General features: G+C 44.3%; 1 protein-coding gene across 1 annotated transcript in view; it reads right to left on the bottom strand.

The window, feature by feature from the left end:
* The window catches only part of ELAPOR2 (endosome-lysosome associated apoptosis and autophagy regulator family member 2), a 101,579-nt gene extending 74,087 nt beyond the window's left edge, over positions 1 to 27,492 (bottom strand). Inside the window, exon 1 of the mRNA XM_027460197.3 lies at positions 27,140 to 27,492. Within this exon, the coding sequence (XP_027315998.2) occupies positions 27,140 to 27,259 (120 nt within the window). The 5' untranslated portion in view covers positions 27,260 to 27,492. The remainder of the gene's footprint in view (positions 1 to 27,139) is intronic.
* Between the last annotated feature and the right edge of the window lie 384 nt (positions 27,493 to 27,876).

Here is a 27,876-nt window from a genome sequence, read left to right as displayed (position 1 = left end):
TTATTTCTTTGGGAAAAGCCACCAGGAGAAAGACCAGAACTTTCTGTCCCCAAACTGATCTCTTTCACTGTGCTACATGACAGATTTAGCCTACTGCGCTGCCAGTTTGTATCCTTGGATCTCTTTGAACTTTCCTTATTTCCAGGTTTCTGCTTTCCACCGAAATGGTCTTTTGGATTATTTTTGCTGCAGATACTTGAATTATTAATTGGAAGTCATTTTTTCTGGTTAATATAATGGTTGCTTCCCTAAGAAGTCATTAGAAAGTCATTTTTTATTATTGTTTGATATCAGATGGCATGCAGGAACCAAGGCATTTCAGGAGCATTCTCACTTGCAGTTATTCAGTACGGCACTCCAGCATGTATCTGAATTTCATAGGATCCCAGAATGGTTTGGGTTGGAAGGGACCTCAAAGCCCCCTCAGTGCCACCCCCTGCCATGGGCAGGGACACCTCCCAGCAGCCCAGGCTGCCCAAAGCCCCATCCAGCCTGGCCTTGGGCACTGCCAGGGATGGGGCAGCCACAGCTCCTCTGGGCAGCCTGGGCCAGGGCCTCACCGCCCTCAGAGTGAAGAATTTCTTCCTAAAATCTAATCCAAAGATATATTTCCACCCATTTAGACCAAAAATATACATTATTCTTCCAGTAGCCAGCCCAGCCTGTGAACTACGCATCTGCCTGTAGCGTCTGATAGATCAGGGGCCAGGATTTGTATGTACACTCTGTCACCAGCCCTGGTACATGTTGTATTGAATGCCAATCAAATGCCAATCAATTCAATCAATTCCTGACAATCAAATATCTCCACGCCAGGAATTATCCCTTTTTCCTCTGTTTTGTATGTTTACTGGTTCAGTACCATCTACAAAGTTTCTCAGGGTAGCTGAAACTTCCTCTTACCAAAAGCAACATGCAATAGAAATGCTTTTTTGCTCCATGCTCCAGTTGCCCTGCTATGAATCTCTGTCTGGATGTGTCACTGCTTTGTTTACAGCTCCTTGGCCACTTATCCATCTACACGATAGCATCCAAAACAGAGGCTCCATTTGTTTTATGAGCGGGTTTCGATGCAATCCGACAGCTAGTGCTTTATCGCAGGCCAGACTTAAATAACATGAGCTGTAGTCACCCCCATCTCCTGATTTGTCTCTATCAGAGCAAGCAATGAAATTTGTCTGACATCATTTGTTCCAGTGAAATCCGTGGTTTCACTATTAGCTAGATAATGATTTTCTCTCCTCCGTTATTTGTTACACTGTTTTAGTCAGGGTTATGGGTGAGTGATGTTCAAGACTATTTTTTTTCTTTTTTTTGAACAAAAGAAGTACAGCATTTTTTTCCATTTCTCAGAATTTCCCTGACTCATTATTGCACTGAACCCTTTATATACATAAATTCAATGTTTGATTTTCTAGATTCAAATCATCCTTCCAATTATTTTACAAGCTCTAAACCACCCTCTAATTATTTTCCATGAAGGTATTTCACAGGTTGGTATCTCTCCATCATAAATTACTTAAGACACGATCAGTAATGGAGTTATTGTAAGGTAAACATTATTCTCTCTGTCTGTGAAAGCTCTCTCCATTCCCTTGATGTATTTTGGCCAACATCACTGTCCAACATCACCTATTTTACATAATACACATAATTCATCATTTTTGTTTGCTGTTTTTCCCCTATTAGTCACAGATGCCTCTTCATATCTTCATCTGGTTGTTTACCTTTCCCACTGCAGATATTTTTAACCTCATGCTTCTGTTATATCGTTGCTCTTATTATTTGGTTCTTTTTCCAAAGAGCTCCAGATAGCTGGCCCATGATATTTTATGAAAAAAACTTCCATCTTTTTACTTCTACTGGACTTTTCTAGTTCCTCCCCAGTTTCCCAGGAAGAGCACAGAGAAATCCCCACCATATGCCCTGGAGCCAGCCCAGCCATACAGAGCTGGGCACCCTCAGCAGGAGGTCTCAGCCCCACAGAACAGTCTGACCAAGGGGAAATTTGCTAGTGTTGCACCAGGGGAGGTTTAGGTTGGATATTAGGAAAATCTTCTTTACCAAAAGGGTTGTTTGGCATTGGAATGGACTGCCCAGGGAAGTGGTTGAGTCACCATCCCTGGAGGTCTTTAAAAAATGTTTAAATGTAGAGCTTAGTGATATGGTTTAGTGGAGGACTTGTTAGTGTTAGGTCAGAAGTTGGACTAGGTGATATTGGAGGTCTCTTCCAACCTAGATGATTCTGTGATTCTGTGATTATGCTCCAGAACCCCCCGATCATGACCTGGTCTAGGCTCAGAAGTCCTATTTTGTTATGTTTAATCTTTGCTTATTTTTTTGGACTTTTTTTTTTTCAAGTGTTGCTGGGTACACAGCTCATAGGACAGCATCCTTCCAGTGCTATGTTGCAACACACCATACAAAAAGGTCTGCTGATATAGGTCACTAGAGAAAGACAACAGCAAAAGACAACAGCAGTACAGCTAAAGCTGTGGACTCACTTCCAGCCATTCCTACCCTGTCCCTGACAGTAGAAAATGCATTGCAACTTGAAGAAAATTCACGTGCAGCCATGTGGTCAATTAGAAACCATTGCTATCTCTTCAACTGGATGGCTTGCTTAGCCCTGGTTTTCCTTTTAAATGCCTGTACGTAACAGCTTCGCTATATCCCATGCCATTTTTACCGTTTTAACCTGCTAAAGACACCACAACTAGTGAAGCTAGGGGAGTAAGGCCATCATATCCACCCAAAGGCTTGGTCACTGATTGACAAATGAAGAGGTCAGAGATTATTACTCATGGCAGGAATGTACACAGCTTCTAGGCTAATGGGGACTTCTGCCTGGCATCTAACCAAATCCAAAGAAAAATATAATGGGAATTTTGGAAGGAAACAATGCCTTGAGTCATGTTTCCTACAATGACGAAGCTACTGAGTGGCGATGATTGCCCACAAGACCATTGTCTATTCAGTAAATCTGAGCTGTGTCATCCTCTTAGAGGCAGCAACTTTCCTTTAGTAACATACACTTCATTAGGGATGTACAGAGCCAGGTTTAATGACTAATAGCCTCTATTCAAGCAAGTCATCCTAGTGACTTCAGTCAAACTGCCCATGGGAGCCAGAGGTGCCCAAAAACCAATATTTTTCAACAACTGATGCTTTCAAATGTATTAACCTTACTACAGCCGTTCTTTAAAAAAATGTTAAAGGATTGACTGATGGTGAAAGTGGGTAGTCTAGCAAAGGCTGACAACCTGTGGATTCCCCTTGGCCACAGAAACTAATGGGAAGCCATGTGGTAAGGCCTGCCTATAGCATGGCTGGGTCTGAGCACCCCCAGGTTAATATCAATGGCCTTCATCGGGTGTTATAGCCCCCAGGTGACATCAAACACTAACAGCAGCATCCCTTTGGGAAGTGCCCTGCTCGGGTGTCTCTATCATGGAACCAGAGGCTGGACCATCTGCAGCATCCCCCCTCCCACTGCCCTGTTGCCTGCAGGAAGGGAACAGACACCAAATCCCAAAGAGACAGCAACCTTTTCCATTAATCAAGCAGTGTTTTTCTTAGGGTGCGTAGAGCTAGCAGGACTAACCTTTACACATGCTTCCCTCCTTGATACCCTACTACTAGAGACTGCTGAAAAATTGTGCATGCACCCTTGCTTTTCTCTGCAGTACCATGCAATAAGATGCAGGAAGAGCATGCTCAACCCCACACCCATTCAGAAATTGAATTTGCTGCTGAGAATTTAATTATGGATAGCAATCAGCGCAGCCAAATGGGATGTGACTAGATGTGAAAGAGGAGAAAGAGAAAAGCATAGGCAGTATGTAGCGGTGCGTCTCTTCCTACACACTACACTTCACGTGCATCCCCAGCTGAAGTGCTTTATAACGTACAAGGATGATATCGTGCCACACAAAAAGGATGCACTTTAATTATCTACAAATGACCACTTGGATTCACCAAAAGTCATGTTGCTTTTTTTTTTTTTCATTTTTTGTTACAAATCTCCTCCAAAACATTATTTCTACAAAATGTTGTGCAGCACACTAGTTTTAACTTGGTTTTTGCTAATTAAAATGTATGAACATTTTCTAAGCACACATTACCCTTTAAGTACAAGAGTACATTTCTATTTCCAGCAAAGATCATTTTACCTTGACATTTCTAATTAAATGAAAAACATTGCTCATAGATAAATAATAAATGAGAGTGCAGATGCTCTTTTCTGCACGGCAGAAGGGAAGAGGGAATTACTCATGAATACGCACCCAAATGAAACTCCTAGACCTGTCCACAACGTGCACATCTGGGTACCATAACAACTAGAGATTCAGTGACTCATTTCCCACCCACTTTTCTCCAATATCCCACCTAATCAATTATATATTTTAATTTTCCTTTCTGAGCAGTCCTGCAATGAGTAAGTAAGACCAAAACGTGCACCTAAGAACAAGCACTGTTGCTCTTTGAGCTGCAGGTAGCTTTAGAAGTCACCTTAGATTACACATTAGCTTTATGCTTTTCCCTGAACGTGGGAAACTGCTGTAAGTGATCAGAGATATTCCCATCATGTCACCAGCTCTATTACTCATAATGGTATAGGAGAGTGAGTCAGGACTGCGACTCTCTATTAAATGTCTTGGGAGAGGGGCTAAAGATAACTGACTTATAAACATCCTGAGTTTCACTTTCTTGGTGATTTCACAGCAGACTTTACACTTTAGCTTTGCATTAGGAAAAGATGTGTTCATTAATGCTTAGAACAAGCACTGGGAATAGAGCTTACAGCTTCTGATCCTCCTTCTGCCACCAGCTTGAGCTGTTGTGGGACTTTGGGAGAATCACTGGGCCACCCACATAAATCTCGGCATCTTTAGGTACCTAAAAGCATCTTTTTAAAAGTGATCTTCTAGAGGACATGGGTATTGCGAGACACAAGCACTCATGCACCCATAGGTTTGGTAATGTCTTAGCATGCCAATGGCCAAGGGCTGCAGCACATGGTGTTATGCCTCACTGATGAAAATGTGGAAACATCCGAAGCAAGGTGCAATTATTTATAGGCTGCTTGACTTCCTGACAGCAATGCAGGTTTCATCCCCATCCACTAGTCACAGAAGACAAGCAGGGGCTAAACCTAACCCAGAGAGGCTGTGGGCTCTTCTCTTTGGTTATCTTCAAAATTCACCTGGGCACGGTCTTAGGAAGCCTTCTCTGGGTGGCCCTGCTAATAGGACCAGATGGACCCACAGGTCCTTTCTATCCCCAGCCAGTCTGTGATTTCATGAACCCATGCACTTATGATGGGTAAATTTGGCTGCAGAACCCAATTCTCCCAGTTGCAGCGGGATATTGTGTTCCCCTGGGCACCCAACAGCTGGAATCTACCCCACTGCTCTCCAAATCGCATCAGCAGATCCCAGACGGAGCCAGCTCCTGCTCCAGCAGGTGCACATTGATCCATCGGCATCAACAGGAGCTGGAGCAATGCAAAAAAATGACACAATATCCTTCTGAAGGAAAATTAATGCAGAGAAGCCTTGTTCCAAAGAAACATTAGTGATAACGTGCTAACACAAAGCAGTGTTATTTAACAACGTTTCATTTAGCCTTACTGATTGGAAGGCTGGTAAGGCAGCAATTTAGGATTAGTCACAAAAGGGCATAATTAAAATTTCACTATGGATTCATCTAAGTATCCAAAGCACTTCTTATCTGAATGTTCATTCTTGTTAGGATTACAGAGCTCAACACTCCTATCGGTAATTCCAGCTCCTACTTAACTCACCCAGACAGGCCAGCATTTATATGGGACTTTGCCTAAGTCCTTTCTCTCCTCCTTGGCCATGCCAGCAGGGGGGAAGGGAGGGAACACTTAAGCACAGTCAGATCTCCTCAAAATGATTAGCTCAAAGACCTGGAGACTGATTCAAAAGGCAATATCCAATAATGCCGAGCCATCATTAGGGCTCCAGTTTCACTAGCACGTCACTTAATCCTAAAGGCAAAATAACAACAATCTGCAAACAATTTCCCCTGTTATTTTATTCTTATTACTGGGGATTCTTTTCCAGTAACAGATGAGCACCAGACTTCACAACTGCTAAATCCTTCCTCTGTTCTAGGAAAAAAATAAAAGAAAAAATAAAAGAAAAAATAAAAGAAAAAAAAAAGAAAAAGGAAAAAAGAAAAAAAAAAAAAGAAAGAAAAAAGAAAAAAGAAAAAAAGCAACTACTGTGCAACCTGCATAGAAGGCTGAGAAACTTTTCTGAAAATGTCAATTTTCCTCTTTCGTAGAATTAGAGGAAGAAATCCTATCAGACCAAAACAGCGAGGGAAAATAACAACTTGAACACTGAAATTGCCCAAAGGCTGGAAAATGATGTGCAATTTTAGAGATGAAGCATTGGAGATAAATCAGTGAAGTCATAATAACTAGAAAGGAAGAACCTTAAGACTAACAGCATCTCTTTAAAATCCCAGCTAACTAATCCCCTAACAAGGAGATGTGAGGTACAAAGTTGTCACCTCTCTCTTTAGCTGTAGGGTTTGGGGAACAGTGGGGTTCTTTTACAGCTGATATTCCAAACATTTTCCCATCTAAGCAAGGTGCTTATGTAGCACCAGCACACAAACCCTCATGTGCTTTGCTTGCCCATGCCAGCAATGGGACTGCCCAAACCCTAGGGACAAAACTGCTCCTCCAAGGCTCAGAGCTGCTGCTGATGGTGCCCAGGGCATGGTTACACCCCTGGGCAAGAAGAACCAGAGCACCCAGGGTGGTGGGGAGACACCATCCATCAGGGCCTGGCACTGGGATAACATTAACCATGGGGCCAGTTGTAGGGCTGAAGCTGAAAATCAGTCATGCAAGGCAATGTGACCAAAACTGAAGTTTTGAGGAAATTTGTGTTGTCCAGGACTTCTTTTTTACTCCACGTGGGTTTATTTTCTTCACTATATCTCTGAAGGTAGAAATTAAAAGCTATTTGAATTGAAAAGAAAGAAACTCAAACAATTCCGAATTTGTATTAAACACAGCTGAGGTTCCATTAGAAGTTGTTCACGGTTTTGATCAAAAGAAAAATAATATGGTAATAATATTTTAATAGGAGGGAAGCTCCTGTGAAAATGCAAACTTGCTGTAAGAGGCTTCCAAGCCCAAAATTGTACCTCCTGGCTCACATCTGGCAGTTTAATGCAGGCAGGTCAAATAAAAGGGGGGATGCAGTTGTCAGTCACATCGCTTTCAGACAACCCCATTGCTAAGGCTCAGCTTTATATCTCCATCCCAGGATCTCACCTGGGCACAGACTTTCAGTTGATAGTTTTGGGAACCTTAAGGAAATACCATAACAAACAGATGAAAAAACAAGGATAAAACTTTCAGAGACCAGGCTAAGCCCACATTCATTTCAATCAGTAGCAGCAGTCAATTCCACCCATTTCAATGGAAACTAAACCAGAACGACATCAAATCATTTGTAAAACACTTCCCTCTCTTCTCCCCATGATTTGGGACATCATTTTTTTCCCATCATTATTAAATTCACCATAATCAAGACAAACAAAAGATCCTGCAGAAATTCTGAAAGATTTTCTGACAATGTGCCAGAAGATGCAGCTTGGCAGCTGGAATAGGATAGGGACCCGGTCTGGTACCTCTCCCTATCCCATAGGGACAGATCTCAGGTACAGGAGCCCTGTAATACCACCTGGCATCAGCTAAACCCAGAAGCATGGAAATATTATTATGCTGGGGCTGTAATGGCCACTTCTCAGAACTGTGCACCAAATTGGAAGAATTGTTTATGAACTGTATCTGGATACACAGAAAGCAGCAATTATTTTTAGTCTGTAAAATAAAGCTAGAAGAAATCTGCTTTGCTACAGAGCCCCTGCAAGAAAATATATGTAGTTTATTGTGAGGCACTGGAGCATTGCCAGATGAGGCTCCCATGTGCGTACCACAGACAGGCAAGAACTGGTCCCACACACAGCCTACAATTGCTTAAGACTTTTCTCCAATAGCACCAAAACTCATTGATTTTTTTTTAATGAATTTTGAACTCAACTCAGTGAATAATGGACAGCAGCAATTATATGGATTCTTCTTTCACATAAACAACAAGAGCTTTCTGCTCTGATTCCAAAGCATCTTTCGGATGCCACTGGGGGAAATGAGCACAGTTGTACTCCCCACACCTCCGAACTCACTCTTTTTCCCACCTACAGCCTGACCAGCTCACCTAATCCATCCTTTCCCTGCATCACTGCCAGCCAACACAGCTCACACCACTCAGCCCATCAAGGAGAGGGGACTTCTCATGGTGAGAAGATGCCCTTCCCAGCCAGTACAGCTAGCAAGCCCCAAGCTTGTCATAAGCATTTCTAGAGTAACTTGTGCCTTGAAATCCAGCAGCATTCACTGGGTTAATACAAACTTTACAAGCAGGAGAACATAAGGAGCTGCCTAGTTAAGAGTACTGCATGGGCTAATAGCCTATTTAGGTAATGCAAGATTTTATATATATATAATTTAGTTAATGGCGTAACTGTATACGATTTGGGGGGAATGGAGGGGCAAACTAAATGATAATCAGCCCATCCAGCTTCCAGCCAGCCAGTCTCCAAGACAAGGGAGCAGATCAAATGGGCTCCACTGCACAAATAATCCCCCCTTTCCAGACAATCCCTGCTCCTGCCAAGCTGTGATGTACCCAGTTATCACCATCAGCATCTCGCCACAATTTTAATTATTGTTCTCCCCAGTCCCTAGATTGCCTCTAATATTTCACTAACCTTTGCTAACCTTTCAGGATTCCCAGCACCAAACCAATGTATTTCTGACATACTGTCATCCAGCTATAATGCCTAAACCACTCGAGGTTTTGCTTGTCCTGATCCAGACAACCTTTCTCCAAGGGTTTTGTGGTCTAAATAGCACGTTGGATCTGTGAGGCCAGATTTTACACTTTCTGGCCTTAAATAACAACTGCTTGGGAGGGGGTCAGCTACTTTGACACAGGCATTGTCTTTGGCAGAGAGCAAGTAAATTGGTGCAATCATTTTGTCACAGTCCTCTCACAAAACTCTTTAAAACACTTTATCCTTTGTAAAAAGATGCTGAATGCAATAAGCCAGAGTCAGACTTTACTTGTAATAGACTTGTCAGCAGTACATTGGCTTACTACAGGGCAGCGACATGTCATCTTCCATCTCTACGAACTGTAACACAGCCTTTCATCCCTGTAAAGCTCTACAAATATTAAAAGAGCCCAAAGGAGAGTTCAGAGTCTTCCCTCTTGAAAATTAACCTCCATGAATATGAATTCACTGTTCTAAGTCCCACTCACGCATTATACACTTCCAAGACACAACTTCCCCAGCTCTCTAGCACTGCCACTGTCCACCATTATTGCTAGATGAACACCAGGAGAGGGATAGATCCATCTCATTTAATTTTAGATGTTTAGGAGGCAGGACTTGTCAACAAGCACATGAGGAGGGAGTACTTAGCATGGGATAGGTGAGATACAGCTCACAGACTCCTCCCTCTTGTGAGCCCCAAGTTTGCTACACTGCCTGTAGCAGAGATGTAAAGGTAAGAAATGTAAATGTAAATACAGAAAGAGATATTGATATCAAGCCCAATGTCAACAGAAAGGTGGAGAATGCCAAGCTCCTCCTGGCAATAGGGAGGACATTTCCAATTTTAATTTTCCTCTTAGATTTACAGCCAAATAAATATTCACAAAGTGAACACACAAAGGGAGAATGGCTTCTATTACTACTAAGTAATATACGACAGCTATCCTTCACTATTCACAACAGGAAAATCTTACAGTTTAAGGGTTATCCATGAAGGGTTTATTGTTTTGTTTTAAGAGAGCCTCACTCACTACAAGCAAATCAATGCACATGTAATAATAATTAAAAGTTTAATAAACATTCACAGCTCTTGATGCATGGCTAAACTTCTTCAGTGACACTTTCACTATCTCAGTAAATCTGTGATTATGTCACAGTACCCTAAAAATATTCACCCCACTGCTTCACATTATTTTCCTTCCACACAGCAAGAATCAGCTTCTCCAGGAGTTATCAGATTTCCAGACCAGAGATAACACATTTTCTTGAAGTTATCTCTTCTAAAACAGAAAGCCCTATTCCAATGTTCAAAACAACTATTTTTAAAAGTACATTTTTTTCACTTGTTCTTTTTTTGTGACAACAGGTTTTCAGGTGACTGCATGTGCAAGTTTTTGGTGGACAGCAAGGTCACAATGGTACTGGGCACACCTTTGCCTCAAGGCAAAAAGACTGATCCCTTCAGTGCCATGCCAAAGCAGAATTTTAGGGCTTAAACCTGAAATTTAGAAGTCATTGATAAATTCCTACCAGCTTGAAAGATAAAGCATTGAAAGATACATTAGGCTTAAGGAAGAAAATGTCAGATTCAATGATATTATTCATGATCCCATGCAGCTCCGTCAAAAATAGAATTAATGGGCTACAGCCTTTAACTATCAATATTTAATCATCCTATCCATAGCTCAAGTACTTGCCTTTGTAACTGATGATAATCTATTCTATATCCACTCTTTAGTATCAATAAAAAAAAGGAAAAAGAGGTGTAGCACTTCATTATTTTGATTTGATAATATTTTCACTCACCTACCGTCCTAAATTTCTAGGTTAAAAAGTGAAGAAAACTCACATGTTGTTGTTTAAATATTGCTATTCAACAGCCACAGCACAATGCAAACAACCAGTCTTGCAGAGGGAATCATCCTACATCAACTCCATGTGCCATATTTGCAAGGAGTTTCCAAACCTTGCTTCAGCCAAGAGCTGCAGGTGATGTCCACGCTGTCTAGTGACGGCTCTTCCAAGCCCACCCATCTGATGACACACATTTGCCTTCCCTAACAGCAAGGAAAGCTTTGGGTAGTGGTGGAAGGTGCTCCCCAAAGCACTCTGAGATTCCAGGTGCCCCTCACTCACTCTCTACAGAGCGACTTCCAGGCACGTCAGTGGAGATCTACTGACACAAGGCGACTTCCATACCCCAACCAGCTTTTGTTTTCCAGAATTATTTTGTAGTGCCTATTGAACACAAACATCAACTATACGGTATGTCTTATGCAAACATTGCGTGCATATGGACACTATAGAAAGCCACCTACACGATCCCAGTACAACATACTCTAATTCACACACATTGGCACAGCGTAATAAACCAAAGCACTCTCCAAGAACAAGATTCGCGTTTCACAGCAAATATGGTTAGGCTTTTTATTCAGAGCTATGGAGTTATTACAGTTGGGAAGGCCTGACAGTATCAAAGTTGATCACAGGTCTAATTATAACTTTTAATATGCTGGATTTTATTCATTCCTCCTCCTTTCCAACCTAGATGTTTTATCCCCAGCTATTCATGGCTTAAGACTCATAAATGAAAGAAGCTCCTATTTTTTAAGTATATATGCTGCCGACTGTTGCCTGTTCAGAATATAATTTGCATACAAAGAGTTCAGAGTATTTTACGGCCCACAAGCAAATCCCAAGAAAGCCATTACCTATGGTTCCTGCAGAATCAGGATCAAATATCTTAAAGCCACAGGGAAGCTCTCTGAGCTTCTGTTTGTGAAGGAGTCAAGGCCATCAGGAGGCTCCAGACCTGAAATACCAACCAGAGGAGTCAACTGCTTCAAGACAAGCAGGTTTTGGCCCCTAGCATCAGGGGAGACCTGCCCAGGAGGTCTCCATTCCACAGACCTACCAGCTTTTCCCAGACCACCCTTGAGAATTCAGCTTTCCATTCCCCCAGACTACTTTTTCCTTTTCATTTCTGCCTCTTTTCCCTCTTTTGCATGCTTGCACGAACTTTGTGCCCAATTACAGTGGTTCCTTCAGCACCAGCCAAGTGAACACACTTCTCGCCATGTCTTCTCACAACCTTTCTTTATCAGATGTAAGACAATATGGTAAATCTGGGCCCTTTTTGATCTTCTCAAAATAAAGGACACAGCAAAATCCCCAACTTTGGCACTCCTGAGAAGGTATAAAGTCAAAAAACTAGAAGTTAACTGTATATAAAACAGCTGAGTGGGATAAAACACTTTACCTCAGAGAGTACCTAGGCTGATAATTTCAATGGGAAAAATATCTCTGTGCTCAAGAAAAAAAAATAAGACAGAAGGAGAAAGCATTAAAGAAAATATTACAGTATACTTATCTATGAGGCTCCCCCAATCTAAGTTAAACGTTTAGGGCAACAGAAACACTTTTGGACACGTGTAAGTACATCCTAGAGCCTGTGCAACTTCTTCCATATGGTCACTACATCACTGAGCCATGGCTCTGAACCAAGTTTCACTTCTGAAGTTACGGGAGAATAAATCTTCAAAAAATCTTCAAGGATTCGGTTCACAAACTATCACCGAACCACCCGTCTCATCCTGGTAGGATTTAAGGCAGGTTCATGTGGAGCTATAGTCCAATTTTACAAGTCGTCCACTTTAATCCAGTGAGGACCTGAACTATGGCCAGATTTAATCATCTGAAGAATCAATGGGTCCCGTTTCATTGCATTTCCTCTCCAGTAACAGAGTCCCACAGCAGCATCCTGTCCAATCTGTTATACAAATTACATTTTTAAAAGCATATAAAAGGACATCACAAGTAGTCTGATAAAGTCCACTGCATGTACACAGCACAAAATAAATATTTTTATAAGAACCCACAAAAGACAGCATGAAATTACCACCAAACTGACTTAATATTTAAATATTTTTAAACATCAATAAATGCATTTTTTTCAACACTGCGCCTAAAGTTAAGTCTTCGGTTTAATGGAAACAAAAGGTTTTAATTCAGTAATATATCTCAGTTATGTCAGAGTACTGACTCTCTGCAATTTGCAGAGTTCCCTGACCTCAATACAGCACCATATTTCAGCATAAAATTCATGTTAAATAAGGAATTTAAAAAAAAAAAAATAATCTTTGGTGGAATTATTCATGTGCTTAAAAACAAGCATATAAGTGTTTTGCAGAGCTCCAGCTCACCCTTCTGCTCTTAGTTATCAGTTCCTGTCAGGTGTGGGGGGTTTTCACAGTGCGTTAGGTAGCAGGAAAATATTAGAAAAAGAACAACATTGTTATTAGAGGGAAGTCTGGGTTATGCTCCCTCATCTAATCTTGTAGCATTTTTATGCCCTGTCACCTCCTCTACAATTTCCTACCAATTGCATTCACTTCACATTTCCTCTTCTCTTTTGAGAGATGACATTATATGGGAAAACATCAGGTAGCTCTCTAGCTTGGGCAGGGCAGGAGCAGGGTACAGGCGTGAGAAGCCCAGCCCTCATTTCCTTGTCATTATTTACACAGTTTTGTGTACTTTTGGTGTGTTTCTCATTCAGGACATGGGGACGGATAGGTCTGGCTCACTTTTGTGTGTAGTTTTTCGCTTTTAGACCCCAACTCCCTCAAAGGCTGAGCTTTAGGTACAGGGATAGGCTGAAATGAACCTTGAACGTGGATTGTGCCAGTATTAGCCCAAAACAAGGGCTCTCCACCAGTATGTACAATCCCTAAAAGAAGAGGGATAAGAGCTAGGGAATTAATCACTTCTGTGACTAATGATTTTGCACTACAAGTGAAACTCACCTAATTGCAATAGAAACACTATTTAAGCAAAGTAGTTACATTGACAGAAAACCTGTTTCTAACCAGGACTTTTAATTGTTTCACGTACATGCCGTATTACAAACCAAGGATTCCAATAAGGAGGAAAACTTACTCTTCTTTTGCAGAGCCTAATTAATTCTTGGGGAAAGTAAAAATATAAATGTTTGTATTGAGTTTTATTGCCAAAGCTATATTTACTTATATGAAAATCATGACCACATTCTGCTTTTTAGAAACATTAATTTCACCAGGAGTCTTTGGGGGGTGGAGGAATGCAAAACCAAAACCAGTTCTCTTCCCTGATTAGTTGGTTTTCAGTGTACTCTTTGCTGCCAATATCACACAGCATTTTATTTGTTTGCTGACCAGATGGCTGCATATTTTCAAACAGGGGAAAAGAAAAAAAGAAGAAAAAGAAAGGAAAAAAAAAAAAAAGCAATCCACAGCAAATAAGACATCTTTTAGCTGAATCTTCATCAATCCCAGAAGGCAAAAGCAGGGACTGGGAGAACAAAGAACCACCCAGTGTAGAAGACCAGCTTCAAGACTAGCTAATAAACTTGAAGGTGCACAGGTCCATAGGACCTGATGAGATACATCCATGGGTCCTGAGGGAACTAACAGATGTATTTTCTAAGCCACTCTCCACCAGATTTGAGAAGTTGTGGCAGCCCGGTGAAGTTCCTACTGACTGGAAGAGGGGAAACATAACACCCATTTTTTAAAACGGAAAAAAGGAGGACACAGGGAACTATAGGCCCATCAGTCTTACCCCTGTGCCTGGCAAGATAATGGAGCAGATCCTCCTGGAAACTATGCTAAGACACATAGAAAACATGGAGGTGACTGGGGACAGCCAGCAGGGCTTCACTAAGGGCAGAACAGGCCTGACACATCTGGTAGCCTTCTGGTTACAGCATTGAGGGATAGAGGAAGAGCAACTAATTTCATTTACCTGGGATCGCTCAAAGCATTTGACACAGTCCCACACAACATGCTTGTCTCTAAACTGGAGACTTGGATTCAATGGGTGGACCATTTGGTGCGTAAGGAACTGGCTGCATGGTCTCACTCAAAGAGTTGTGATCAGCAGCTTGGAGCCCAGGTGAAGATAAGTGACGAGTGATGTTCCTCAGGGTCAGTACTGGGATTAACACTGTTTAACATCTTTATTGGTGACATTGACAGTGGGATCAGGTGCACCCTCAGGAGGCTGGCCAACAACACCAAGCTGTGTGGTGTTGTCAACACACAGGAGGGAAGGGATGGCATCCAGAGGGACCTGGGCAGGCCCAAGAGGTGGGCCTGTGTGAACCTCATGAGGTTCTTGTCAGAACCCTTGTCAGTAACCTTTTGTTTCACTAAAATATTAAATTTTAAATCTCAGAAAATGGAAGAACTCAATTTACAAATAAAGGGCTAGAGACATATTCAGTGATGAGTATGTTGACAAAAACAGGGCCACAAGGATGATGAAGGGGCTGGAGCCCTTCTGCTCAGGAGTCAGGCTGAGGGAGCTGGGGGTGTTCAGCCTGGAGAAGAGAAGGCTCCGGGGAGACCTCACGGTGGCCTGCCAGGGCCTGAAGGGAGCTGAGGAGGGACTCTGTGTCAGGGAATGTATGGCTAGGACAAGGTGAAATGGATTTAAAATAACAGAGGGTAGATTTAAATTAGACATTAGGAAGAAGTTCTTCACTCAGAGGGCAGTGAGGCCCTGGCCCAGGCTGCCCAGAGGAGCTGTGGCTGCCCCATCCCTGGCAGTGCCCAAGGCCAGGCTGGATGGGGCTTTGGGCAGCCTGGGCTGCTGGGAGGTGTCCCTGCCCATGGCAGGGGGTGGCACTGGGGGGGCTTTAAGGTCCCTTCCAACCCAAACCATTCTGTGATTCTATGATATTGAACTTTGGGAATACTGAATGTTTTAATGAATATTCCAGTTTTGCCTCCCAGAAAATTAAAAAAGACAAAAACAAGACTGATGGCACCTGTAGCATCATATGGAGCTCAAGTCTGGGAGGTCAGGAACTTCTGCCTGACTTGCAACCACTTGTCCCAGAACAGGACTATGCCCTTTGTGAGTGCTTTACTGCATTACATGTCTGAAATTACCCCCTTTGTTGAACAAAGCAAGATCTTAAATCACAGTCTGACAAGAAAAAATACATAGCTGTGTACATTTCTGAGGAAATCTCATCCAATATTTCCCTCTTGGGTTACCTCCAAGCCCACAGAGTCCGTTTCCACTGGAAGAATAACTAATAAATAAAACCCACGACATGCTAACTGCCCAAGGCTGCCTGAGCTAGGCCAGCAATGGAGAAAAAGCAGCTCAGGTTTAACATGGCCATCGGCTGCATTCAGCTCCTAGCCTCTTCCCTGTATTCATGCTGCTAACCCCAGTCAAATTGAACTTCAGTAGTGGGGTCCAGCCAAGCGCTGCTCAGTGCACACTTCTTCTGATGAGCAGACTTACCCACAGGGCTAAGGCAGCTATAAATGCAAATTTGTTAGCATTTCCAGCAGCCGGATGGTGCCTGGAGCTCCAAGCTTCCTTCTCATGCAAGACCATGGCTGGGGCTGAAATGCGAGGCGGGGGTGACAGCAATAGGCACAACTTGGGCTGCAGCACAATTAAATCCTCTTCAAGGGGCAGGACCACGTGTTATCGCTGTGGCTGGATCAGTCAAATAAATCAGTAGTGACTCACCAGCCCCCAGAGTGGAGAAAAGGCAGGACAAGGAAGAGATTAGAGTTGTGCTCAAGCACGGTTTCTGAGCTGTCCCTTGCTATTGACTGTGCCTGCAAGATATGATCTAGTCTACAACATTAAGAAATGCATTCGTAGCTGGTTTTCCTGCCCGGGTAACACAGTCAGCCTGTAATCATGCACTCTGTAAGCAATCATAAACTCAACACCCTCCTTTTCACACGGGGAAAATAAATTCAAATACAGGTCTAGCCCATTTGACAAACAGCCCCAAGAAATCACAATCTGATCATTGCATGCAAGCTTACAGCTTTAATCCTGTATATATCATAAACAAAAATTTACATTGGCAGGAACTTGGTGTTAATTATTCCTCTGATAGGAAGGGACACTGCTGTGTGATAACACCTCTTTGGAGGAAGCTGCCATAAAGCAAAACAATGAAACTCTGCTCACAAATAGTTCCCCAGAACTAAGGACCAAGGCTGTGCTCCTGCTGTGTTTCCACTTTAATTCAGTTGTTCACAGACAAAGATTTAAGTTCCTTCTCCTGTGTAATTAGGCCATTGTGGAGACCTAGCTCCACCACTGTGATATCCTGGCTTGCCCCTGCAGTTTGCAAGCAACCTTGGAGCTTGTATAACAGCTACTGTAATTCAGTTACAGCAGCGATTGATTCTACTGATGGCTCTAGATTCACTTCATTTTACTTTAGATAACAAAAAGTTGGGTGTCTGCTTGACGTCCCTCTGTAGTCAATAGAAAAAGATGGGCACATTCAGCAGAAAAATCACACCAACCCTACAGGATGGGAAAAATTAGCCTTGAAGGGTGATTGTCACTTTTGGCAATTAGACATTTAGGTCAGCCTTGACACCTAACTTCTGTAGTTAAAAGTGAGATAAGTCCTGTTCATGGTATGAAATGCTGGCTCTGCCCAGTGCTTAGCTACACCCAGGACCTCATGCTTGGTCTGTGCATGGGTCACTAGAGCAAGTTTTCTGTCCGCACTGATTTTCTGATGTCCTGGAGAACTAAGAGGGTGATACATGTCCTTCTAATGTGGTAGGTACTCAAGAAGCTGGACTTGATTACAGTGATCCCATGGCAAAATTGCCTCCACTCGCCTTTACCATCTGAAATATCTCCACAGTCTATCGGACCACACAGAGACTCATTCACATAAGCATTTGGCCCTGGGGCACCGGTGTTTTGAGGATGTAACTGTTCTCCTCTCCAGTCATAGTGCTTGAAATACCAGGCTGGCGATATTGCAGCCCAGTAGAATAAAACACTGCTGTGTCATGAATCTCGGTGTACGTGGCAGGTCCTGGGCTAGACATGAGGACTGTTGCTGGAGAACTGCTGAGGAAGTCGGACACAATGCCGTTCACCCACTGCACTGGTTATCATGGGACAAAACCATGCTAGAGAAAGGCCTGCCATATTTAACAGGACAGAGGCTGCCTGTGAAAGCAGGATATTGCCTAAATAATTTACTTTTATTTCCCATATGTCTGGCTCCTAATGAGGTGCCGCTGGGTCTCCATTTGACTCTACAGGGTAAACACTGAAGGTGAATAATGGCAAAGTTTGTTAACCAAATTGTGCTTTCAGTAACAGCCACATAAAGCCTCCCAAAACCTTGAGTCAAGCATCATTGCCTATGCCCCATAAAATCCACGCAATTTATTCAAGTGCCACAGTATCTTAAAACATGATACAACTTAGCTCCAGTTCATTTAACTTCTCACATTTTCCAACTTCTCTCTGCAATCCTGAGTGGGAGAAGACTTACCTTCCTCCCTCCCCCCTCAATGAGAACTATGATTCCTGCATAAGCATGCAGAGAGGCTTTGCAGAAATCTTTTCCCTCATTTACTAAAGCAGTTCAGGAGATTAGCAGGTCAGTATCGCAATGGACAGTGCTGCAAAACAGCTTTCTTTTTCAATTTAAAAGCTGGAACTAAAAATTAGATGGCTCTTCAGAGAAGCCAGCAAACATGTAAGCAGTGTTGGCATTAAGTGCAGTTAAAAATACTGCAAAACAAAAGGAGAGAGGAATTGATTCCTTTTCACTTTATGGCTCTTCTTAGCTAAAGTGAATGGGAATCTGACCATCAATTACAGCTATTTCAGTAAGGAGATAGGGCTGAAGGCTGAATTATTTGTGATGCCTGGTCTGTGCACCCCTATAAGAATCCCTCAACACTAACAGGACGTTGCTTTGGTGCAGGATTGAGCAACACCTTTAGACCCCCTGCCTCTTTCCATGCAAAGGCTAACATAGAGCTCACTGGGCTTCCAGCCAAAAGAGAAAGGAGAATTCAGAGTCCTGGTGACTCCTATATTCAGTATCCAAAACCACCGTTAATCGACAGTCACCCTGTCTGCTCTTCAGTTGGACGGGGTTCAGGTGTTATTTGAGCAGCTCTAGGGAAAACGGCCATTACCTTACTAACCAGGACACTTGACATTAGTCACAAGGCAAGACAAGCTGCTCATCAGCAGGTCTGCAGGGTGGATGCTTGCCAAGAAAGGTGCAGTGCTAAGAGCTGAATCATTTCTCCACTCCAATTCTACTGAGCAGCCTCCCAGCATCCCTGAAACGCACATCAGGTCACATTCCCTTCATGCAAGCATAAATCCTGCTGTAAAGGAGGCTGATTAGGGTCCCTGTTTCTTTCCTTCAAAGAAATGTCTGATTATTTCTTTTTTAAATTGGATGAAATAAGACCAAACAAAAGAACTGTCTTGGGAAATCTTTCTTCTTCTTCATTTGCTTTAAGGAACCACAGTGCTGGGGATAAAAAGGAGCCAACCAGAAACAAGCAGCATTTGATCAGCACTGTTGACTTGCCAGCAGGAGGGAGCCATGGATATAAAAGCCTGGGAAAAAAATCATAAGCCATCCTTTTCCGACGCACATCTCTCAACAGGCACGGCTCTACCCTTGCATGTTTTTTAAACCCAACCAGTCCATATGAGGATTTTCCTTTGAGAAACTTCAGAGAGCAAGAACAAAACCAGAAGGATTTCATATGCTGCAAGAAGCACCACAGGAAATTAACACTTTGAGAGTCAACAGCTGAGGTCTAAATCACCTCTACCCTTGAGTTTGCTGCTGGGAGTCGCCACTTCACAGTATTTCCATTTTCTGGGAGTATACATTCACTGTACACACTGATTCCTCTACTATTAAACATCTATTGTACTTAATCAACCCAGCAGCAGTTATGTTAATGGCACCTTAAGGTTTTGCGCTCCCTGTTGCTTCTTTCTTTAGCTTGGTTATCCAACATATTTCAATTTCCTGACTTTATTTGCTACAACAAAAATATCTCTAAGCAAGCTCTGGATAGTTCCAAACTCAGAGGAAAAGTTCATCTTTTCCCCAAAACAGGTTCTTTTTTTTCATCAAATTGGATTATAAGATTAACATTAGTAACCCACAATGGCAATTACTGAATAGAAACCAGATGTTTTGGCTGTGCCTACCCTGGTAACTAGAAGAAAGCCAGGGATCTGTCCAGTGTCATGGATTGGCTCCCTCTGCTTATGTGAATCTCTTCTCCTGATGGGAGAAGGATGGGTGTAGACTTTTACCTAGTTCCAAACACCCTGATCCTGTAGATCATCCCTGGAAAATATCTGCACCTCTAAGATGGAAGGAAATCTAAACAAATATAAGCTGAGTTTCACAGCATTTTCACCACCAAATAATGAAGTTCCTATCATTTATTTTATTTTTTGTAGGCACTTTCCAAATATCTTCAAATATCACCATAAACCATTTCTGTTGTGTGCCATACTCCTTGACCATAAAATACTAACAGACGAGGGTTTAGTGCTATACCAAGTGGCCGAGTGATTTGCCTTCTCTTTGTAGCAGTAAAAAAAAATAATTTGTCAGAGAAATCTTCTAGTTGGGAACAGCCCAATATTTGAAATAATTGTTTTTTTCATTGAAAGCATGCCTCATAGCCAACAAATATCCTTCTCCTTGCATCTCTGAAGGCAGAAACCACAGCTCCACAATAGAGGACATCAATCCAGTTCTTCTACGCCAATATCTCATTTTCTTCTTGTTCCTCCACCAGAAAATAGTCTCCTTGCCATGATCTCGGTGTAAATCCAGACTATCTCTATCTGACCACAGTTTTATATTCCACGGCCAAAACAAGAGGGGACCACCCTTATGCCTGGTGAGTCCTAAAGGCCCACTGGGGACTGAACACTGAGTCATCCCTGCATTTCATCCAGCTAAAAACTCATCTTTTTCCCTCCCACCTCCTTTTTTTTTTTTTTTAATTATTTTTTGGCAGTTTCATTTTCAGCCGAATCAGCATTTGCTCCGACTCATTGCTGGGGTCACCAGTACCAGCACAGGGGAGCCAGCAGCTCAGCTGCACTCGTCATCTTCAATCACCTTAAATCGGCTGTGAGCCCTTGTCCCAAGCATACAGAGATTACTGTCTGGCACTATTTATAAAACTGAGCATCACAAAGCTTTTGAAACAAGGTCATTATTAGATTTGGTTGATGATTTGTAAATTGAAAGTATTTTCATTTAAAAAATAAAAAACTAAACTAAAAAAAAAAAAAAAAGAGGTTGTCGAGAAAAGGGTTTTTGAGCATTCCTCTTCTTTATAGAGATTTTCACTTTCAAAAGACTGAAAACCAAAAAGGTTTTTATTACCAACAATCAAAACCTAAACAGATTTTCAGGCCAAGAATAATATCTAAAATGCTACCAATGGGGAGCGGAAGGGATACTCTTTTCCAGGCAGACAGAAGAGTCAGGGAAGACACAGCTGTGCTGAATGTCAGCACAGCATCTTTGCAGTAGCAGCCCCTGGAAAGACCATGACAACCTCTGGGAGATGTATGGGACCTGTTCCCTGACACCCCTCAAATACTGTTTCTTACCTCAAGCATGAGGGGTTCAAGGCCGCCTTTCTTCTTACTGCCCCTGATCTATTCTCCACTTTATGCTTTTTCTACTTAACTTGGGCTCACTGCTTCCTTCAACAGGTGTTGATAGTGACTTATGCATATGTATAGCAGATGCATGTGTAGCGTTCCCCTGACACAGGGAAAGCCTGCTCCAATTACATCTCCCCATTGTCCACAGAGCGAGCCCTTCAAGTCCTGATGTGATAACCTCCGGCTCTACCCCATGGTTGTTACAGTCGGTGGAAGCCCTGTCAATGGCTTAGATGAGCACAGGGTCAGATATGGAGGTGGGGGCAGGTCCAGTATTTCTGATAATGGAAATCCTTCCAGCAAATCCAGTATTTCTGATCCAGGTCCTCAGCCAGCATAAATCAATGCACAGTATGGCCAAGGCTTTTCCAGCTGATGCCCGGTGGAAAATGTGGCCCAGGTGGGGAGGGCAACTGCCCAAATCGACATACAACCCAAATCTCTGCACACACCCCTCCCAGCACCCAGGAGACCCAACATGACACTGTGCATGGATGTGTCAGGAATACCAGCAGTGCTTGCGTCCCCACTCGCTATCTCTAAAGCTACAAAAGTTTGGAGGAACAAAGGGAGAAGAGGGGAGAAGAGGGGAGAAGAGGGGAGAAGAGGGGAGAAGAGGGGAGAAGAGGGGAGAAGAGGGGAGAAGAGGGGAGAAGAGGGGAGAAGAGGGGAGAAGAGGGGAGAAGAGGGGAGAAGAGGGGAGAAGAGGGGAGAAGAGGGGAGAAGAGGGGAGAAGAGGGGAGAAGAGGGGAGAAGAGGGGAGAAAAGATAAAATCTCAGGCTTCTTTGCAGACGGTAAATACTCATCCTGAATGATCAAGTAGAGTTTGATGGTGGAAGTAGTGCAATCTTTTCTTGGTTTAATGTCTACTAGTCTTTTGAGTTTATTGCCTGTTATTGCATCTTCTATTGCAGCTAATTTTCTTATTTTCTAGCCTTTATGACTACGGCTCACTTTCCATTTTTGAAACTACCATCTCAGGTTTCAAATTCAGACACAATGCTGGTTTCTCCTGTGCTTCCCCCACCTCCCACCTCGGTCTGCCTATGTGCTATGGCGGTGATGCTTTCTGCTGGGGCACCTAGGCCTTGGTATCCGCCTTCTCACCTTTTATGCACCTGTTTCCACTCCATTGACTTTATTGTCAGCAGTTTTATAGCAGTGTTATTGCTTTTCTTTCTTCGTTTTATGACCCTCCATCACAGTGGCAAATGGAAGCTGTCCATTTCTCATCTCAAAGACACAAGGCTGCATAAGAAGAGGTGATAAAATTAATATGAACTATCTAGGAATCTTCCCATGGCTTCTTCTGCTGAATAGGAATTGCTCATACATTAGGAGTCTAAGACCCTTCAGGGTGTTTAGAAACCAGGGAATACAACATCAGGTCACCCCACCAGCTGGTACAGATAGCTCCTACTTTGCTGCCAAAATAGCCAATGCAGATGCTTCAGAGAAAGGGACAAGGATAATAAGAAGGGACAGTGACAGAACCTACTGGGAAGTAAAACTCCTTCCTAAATGTCTAGTGATGAGCTAATCCCTTCAGAGACTTCAAGGCCAGCAGAGACTAAATCCCAGAAACAAAGACATTATATTGGCTGTTTACAGCTACATGAAAATAAAAACATATCCTTTTAACAGTAACAACATTTAGCTTTACAAAGGCACAGAGAGCCTTTTTAGTTCTACTTTATCCTGAAGACTTGCACCTCTTTAGCTTTCTCTACCCCTTGCATTAACAAGTGTTTTTTTTTACCCTTCTTTGAGTTACTCCCTTCTTACCTCAGCACCATCTCCCTCTGCTTTGATCACCACACATTTATTAACCAATTATAGCACAAACACAATTATTCACAGTTCCCAAGCGCTAATGATAAGGCACAAGAACACTCTTACATGTTTTCTCTCTCTCTCTCTCCCTTTTTAAAATCACTCATCCAGCCTATTTCACCATCACCCATAAGATGCTGTCCCTGCGGGGCCCCCCACGATGACCCCAGCCCTCTTCCCCAGCACGTACAGTTCTCTTACAACAGAGCAGTGCCTAAGACACTTGGATTCCTTCTGGCAGATGTTCCTGTTTTTCCTGCCAGCATATCTTTGGTGACAGGTGTGCTGACTTTATCTAGCTCTGTTACACAACATCCTTCCAAGACTGACACATATCTCCTCTCCATCCTTAATATGGAAAGACAGAGTTTCACCTCACTTCCCAAAGTGCTTATCTTAGTACCTATTATCTTGATTTAACATACTAATATACTTAAAATACCTCTTACTTAACTTAGGTACATCCCATTTTTTAACCTTTTCTCATCATGAAAATGGACGTTATTTCAACATCGTTAATCCACGGCACCTGACCCAGTTTCTCTCTCCTTTAGATTTCCTTGGCTGTGTCTTGCAAGTGATTTCGTGAAAGGTTTTTCCATTGTCCAAATAAATTATTTCTATTGCTTCTATCTTCTCCAGAAATATCCCAGCAGACTAGTACAAAAATACTCTGTCATATAGAAGGCATTTAGCATTACCTTTTCTACTCATTCATTTTATAATTCTGTACCTGGTTTGCCTGCCATTATAGGAGGCAGGTAAACCATCCAATATAGCAGCATCACAGTTAGACATTCATCAAAATTATTATGTGCGTTTGCTCTCACCCTGCACACTGACTGAGAGGCAAAGAGGGTATATGAGAGAAAACATTTTTGCTAGCAGCTCAGATACTTCTTATCTCTCTTTGCAAACAATTTGGCTGAATGGGAAGTAGAAGAGTCATTTTTTTACAAAAACAACAGAGGGAAAGGAATGATTAAATGAAGAAATGATCCATTTAGGCTGAGCATCAGCCAAAATGTCCTAAAAGAAAAATGCATTCAGATTTGGGAGAGCCTCTAAGGGGCAGCCAATGAAGACTCATTCAATTTGAAAGTTTAGAGAGAGCATCAGGCAGGCAGCAGAACACGAGGCGTAATAAAAACGCACCCTGCGGTGGCAGGGGGATGGGAACGAGTATCTCATCATTCCCATCATAACAGCTGAACACATACTCAATGCCAGTGACAAACACAGGTGTCATCAACTCCCCGCGAAGTCAGAATTTATGCAACACGTGAAATGTTTCCATCAGTATCCCATTCATCGCTGGCACAAGCAGAAGGAATACACTGAGCAGTTATTCTCATCCTAATCGAGTCACCAGCTGGCCAGAAGCATGGGATGCAGCAGTGGGTCAGGCTCCCCATCTCCTGCACCCCACAGGGACCCCAACCATCCAAGCCCAGCTCTTGGGGTCACACCCAGCCCACCTTTGGATGAGCTGCCAGCACCACAGAGCTCGGGGTACAAACAAATGGGCATCACCACCAGGGATGAACACTGGTATACCAGAAGCTTGTGGCTACATCAATGTGCTCCACGAAAACCACCCACGGGAACATCCATTCTCGCTGCTCGCACATTTGGTGTGCAGCACAGACGTACCCTTCCCAAATGCAGCTTGCCGAACTACTTCTGGCCCCGACGAAAGAAAGCTATGTCAAAAAGGTTTCTGGAACGTGACACTGCGACACTCTATTATCGTTACTATCTGTGTTATCGGAGCACCGTGGAGCCTCAGGCACAGCCGGAGATCCCACTGCTGCAAATGCTGCACCAGCGTGGAAACCTCACAGACTGGCAGACAGGCGTATTTCTCATAGCAGAGAGGAGAAAGAAAAACAAGCTGTCAAAGAAGGGGGTGAAAAAAAAGTGCAGCTAAAGGCAAGATCCCCTATAGATTCACAGTGAACTACCTGCCAGAGCATTAAGCCCTGTGCTTCTCATGCCTTTTGGGTACAAGCCAATAAGACCTTCCCTGAGTCTTCAAAGGGCTGTAATAATGTTACAGGCAGTGCTTTTTCATCGTGAGTCTGCTCAGCCCAGAGTCAATCACAGCAGGAGAAGCTGTGATTTTAAAGGCAATACACCCAGATCGCTCAAACAAGGCCGAGTTACAACAAAAAGTTTTGAGACCGACACATGACAGCCAGGCATTAGCCATGTTTTACATGAACCACTAGCTCTGTTCTTCCCTTTTGCAAATCAGCTGCTCTGCCAGCCTGGTTCTTTGCAAGCTGTTTTTATTTATTTTATTTTTTTTAAATCAATCCAGACATGTTTGCAATTACATTCCTTGGGATATAAGATTGCACGGGTGCATACACACACAAGTTTACGTACAACTCTTTCACCACATGAGCGAGGGAAGTCTCTGCCTCAGAGGGTACCTAAGTGAAAATTTAAGGCAAAACAATATTGTCCATCCTTCTGAAAAGGAGGAGAAAACTCTCAGGTCGAGATCCGAAGGTGCACAGAAATTGGGTCCCAGCAGAGAAATTGCAAATCTCAAAATACCAGCTGCAGCCCTCGGGTACCCCTGCTGAGACTGAGCTGTCACCTTTAACCATCTGCAGAGGTTCAGTCTCCGAGCGAAGACATTAGGATGAGAGCAGCCCTCACGGGGCCTGTTTTCCTTCACCAGCTGGGAAGGCAGGCAGGTGATATAACGCAGGTGGCTCCATGACCCCCCTTCTTTCAGGATGGCCAACATTTAGCAGAAACACGCCCCGAACAGCCACCGATTCGGGCATCCCACACTTCCCCGTACTGTGAGACTTCCCACATTAACCTAACCCCGAGCTCTCCCAGTGAGGGTCTGCAGCTTGGAAGGCAAAAAGTAAACATCTGAGAGCCAAAGAGGGAATATTCCCAGAGCTGGGGATGCTTTCTTTCCCCACAGGGAGGACACAGGGGCTTCTGCACCTCCAGCTGAGGTCCTAGGGCACGATAGCCCCCAAGCACAGATCAGGACCCTCTGCCCACCATTCCATCTATCTAGGGATATACAGATATTTCTTGCTAAACACAGCAGCCCCAGTAGGTTAGGAAGCTCCGTGAGCATCCCCAGAGAGGTATAAGAAGGGGACCAATCACTGCCAACAACCTCACAGGTTTCTGCTTCTCTACAGCCACCGAGCGCAGTTCGGGGAGGTGGTACACAGCCCCCACACCCAGATTTAAAGCACGGGAAGGACTCAGTTGCTCTTGAAAAGCAGCAGAGAGGCTTCCCCTGCCCATAGGGATGAGGACGCAAACCCTGGAGCAGATAGGGGCAGCCTCAGTCCCCTCCATGGAGGCTCGTTCTGGGCTGGGCACCACAGCCCCACAGCCCCAGCCCCACAGCTGTGTCCCTCCTGGGTCGGGTTTGTACAGCAGGAGAGAGGCAGAAAGTTTCTCTGCCCTTATCACACGCATGGCTCAGCTTAGGACACCCCCGAGTGACACACTGGGGGGGGCTTGGGACAGCTTGACCCCCACACCCATCCCCTTTTGCACCGATTCGGGGCAGTATTTAGAAAAGCAGCGAGCGCCAATCGAGTCCTTTTGGTTTGGGGTGGGGGCGTTGGGGGGGGGTCTCGGTTATTTCCACGCACGGGAGGGAGCAGCAAGGATCTGGGGGGTCGGACCGGCAGCCAAAGGGGCAGCTGCAAAGGGGAAGCTCTAAAGGGGGGGGCTCAGCTGCTCGGAGAAGGGTCCCATCTCCTCTTATCATCCCAAAGGGCAGCCCTGGCGGGGGCACAGCCATCCCCATCCCCACTCCCAGCCCCCGGGTGCCGCCTTATCTCTGGGCAAAACCCTTCGAGGGGGAGGAAAAAAAAATAAAATAATAATAATAATCCCAAATCTCACCTCTTGGCAAGGCGGCAGCTGCAGGGCGGCAGCCTGGCAGCCCAGCAGCCAGCAGCACAGCCAGGCGGTGCCCCCGCAGCCCCGCTCCGCTCCGAGCCTCCGCATCCTTCGGCTCCGCATCCTTCGGGGGCTGGAGGGGGGAGGTCACCGTCCCCGCTCCCTGCCGGACACCTCCTGCCTGCCCCTGCCTCCGGGAGGGGCTGGCCCTGACCCTGAGCCCCCCCTGCAGCGGGGCATAACCCCTGGGAAGAGGTGGGGGAAAAAAGGGGGCACGGCGCTTGGCACGGGTGGCAGCGGCCCCGCCGGCCGCCGGCTGCCGGCTGGAGGCACCGCCAGAGCCCGGAGGAGGGGCCCGGAGGAGGAGGAGGAGGAGGTGGAGGAAGGCAGGCGAGCAGCCAACCAGGCAGCCAGCGCAGGCGCATGCAGCCGAGCTTCAGCCAGCCCAGGAGCCGGGTGCTTGCATCCACCCCCGTTGCACCTTCCCCGGCCCCAAAAGGGTCTGGGGGGGAGCGGCACTGCATGGGGGAAATCCTCCTCGGTCCTGCTCTCAGCTGTTCTGCTCCCACCCCCGTGTGCCGAGGGAGAGCTGGCACCCAGCTCCCTGCTCCTTGGGTCCTTGCTTTGCTCGGGTACCCCACGGAGGTGGGATCCCCCCAGCTGGGATGCGAGGGGGAGCTGCAGGTGGGATGCAGGGGGAGTTCCAGGAAGGATAAAGGGGGATCTCCAGGTAGGATGTA

This window comes from Anas platyrhynchos, chromosome 1, assembly GCF_047663525.1.
Source record: "Anas platyrhynchos isolate ZD024472 breed Pekin duck chromosome 1, IASCAAS_PekinDuck_T2T, whole genome shotgun sequence".
Lineage (NCBI taxonomy): Eukaryota > Metazoa > Chordata > Aves > Anseriformes > Anatidae > Anas > Anas platyrhynchos.
This window is presented reverse-complemented; position numbering and strand designations above follow the sequence as displayed.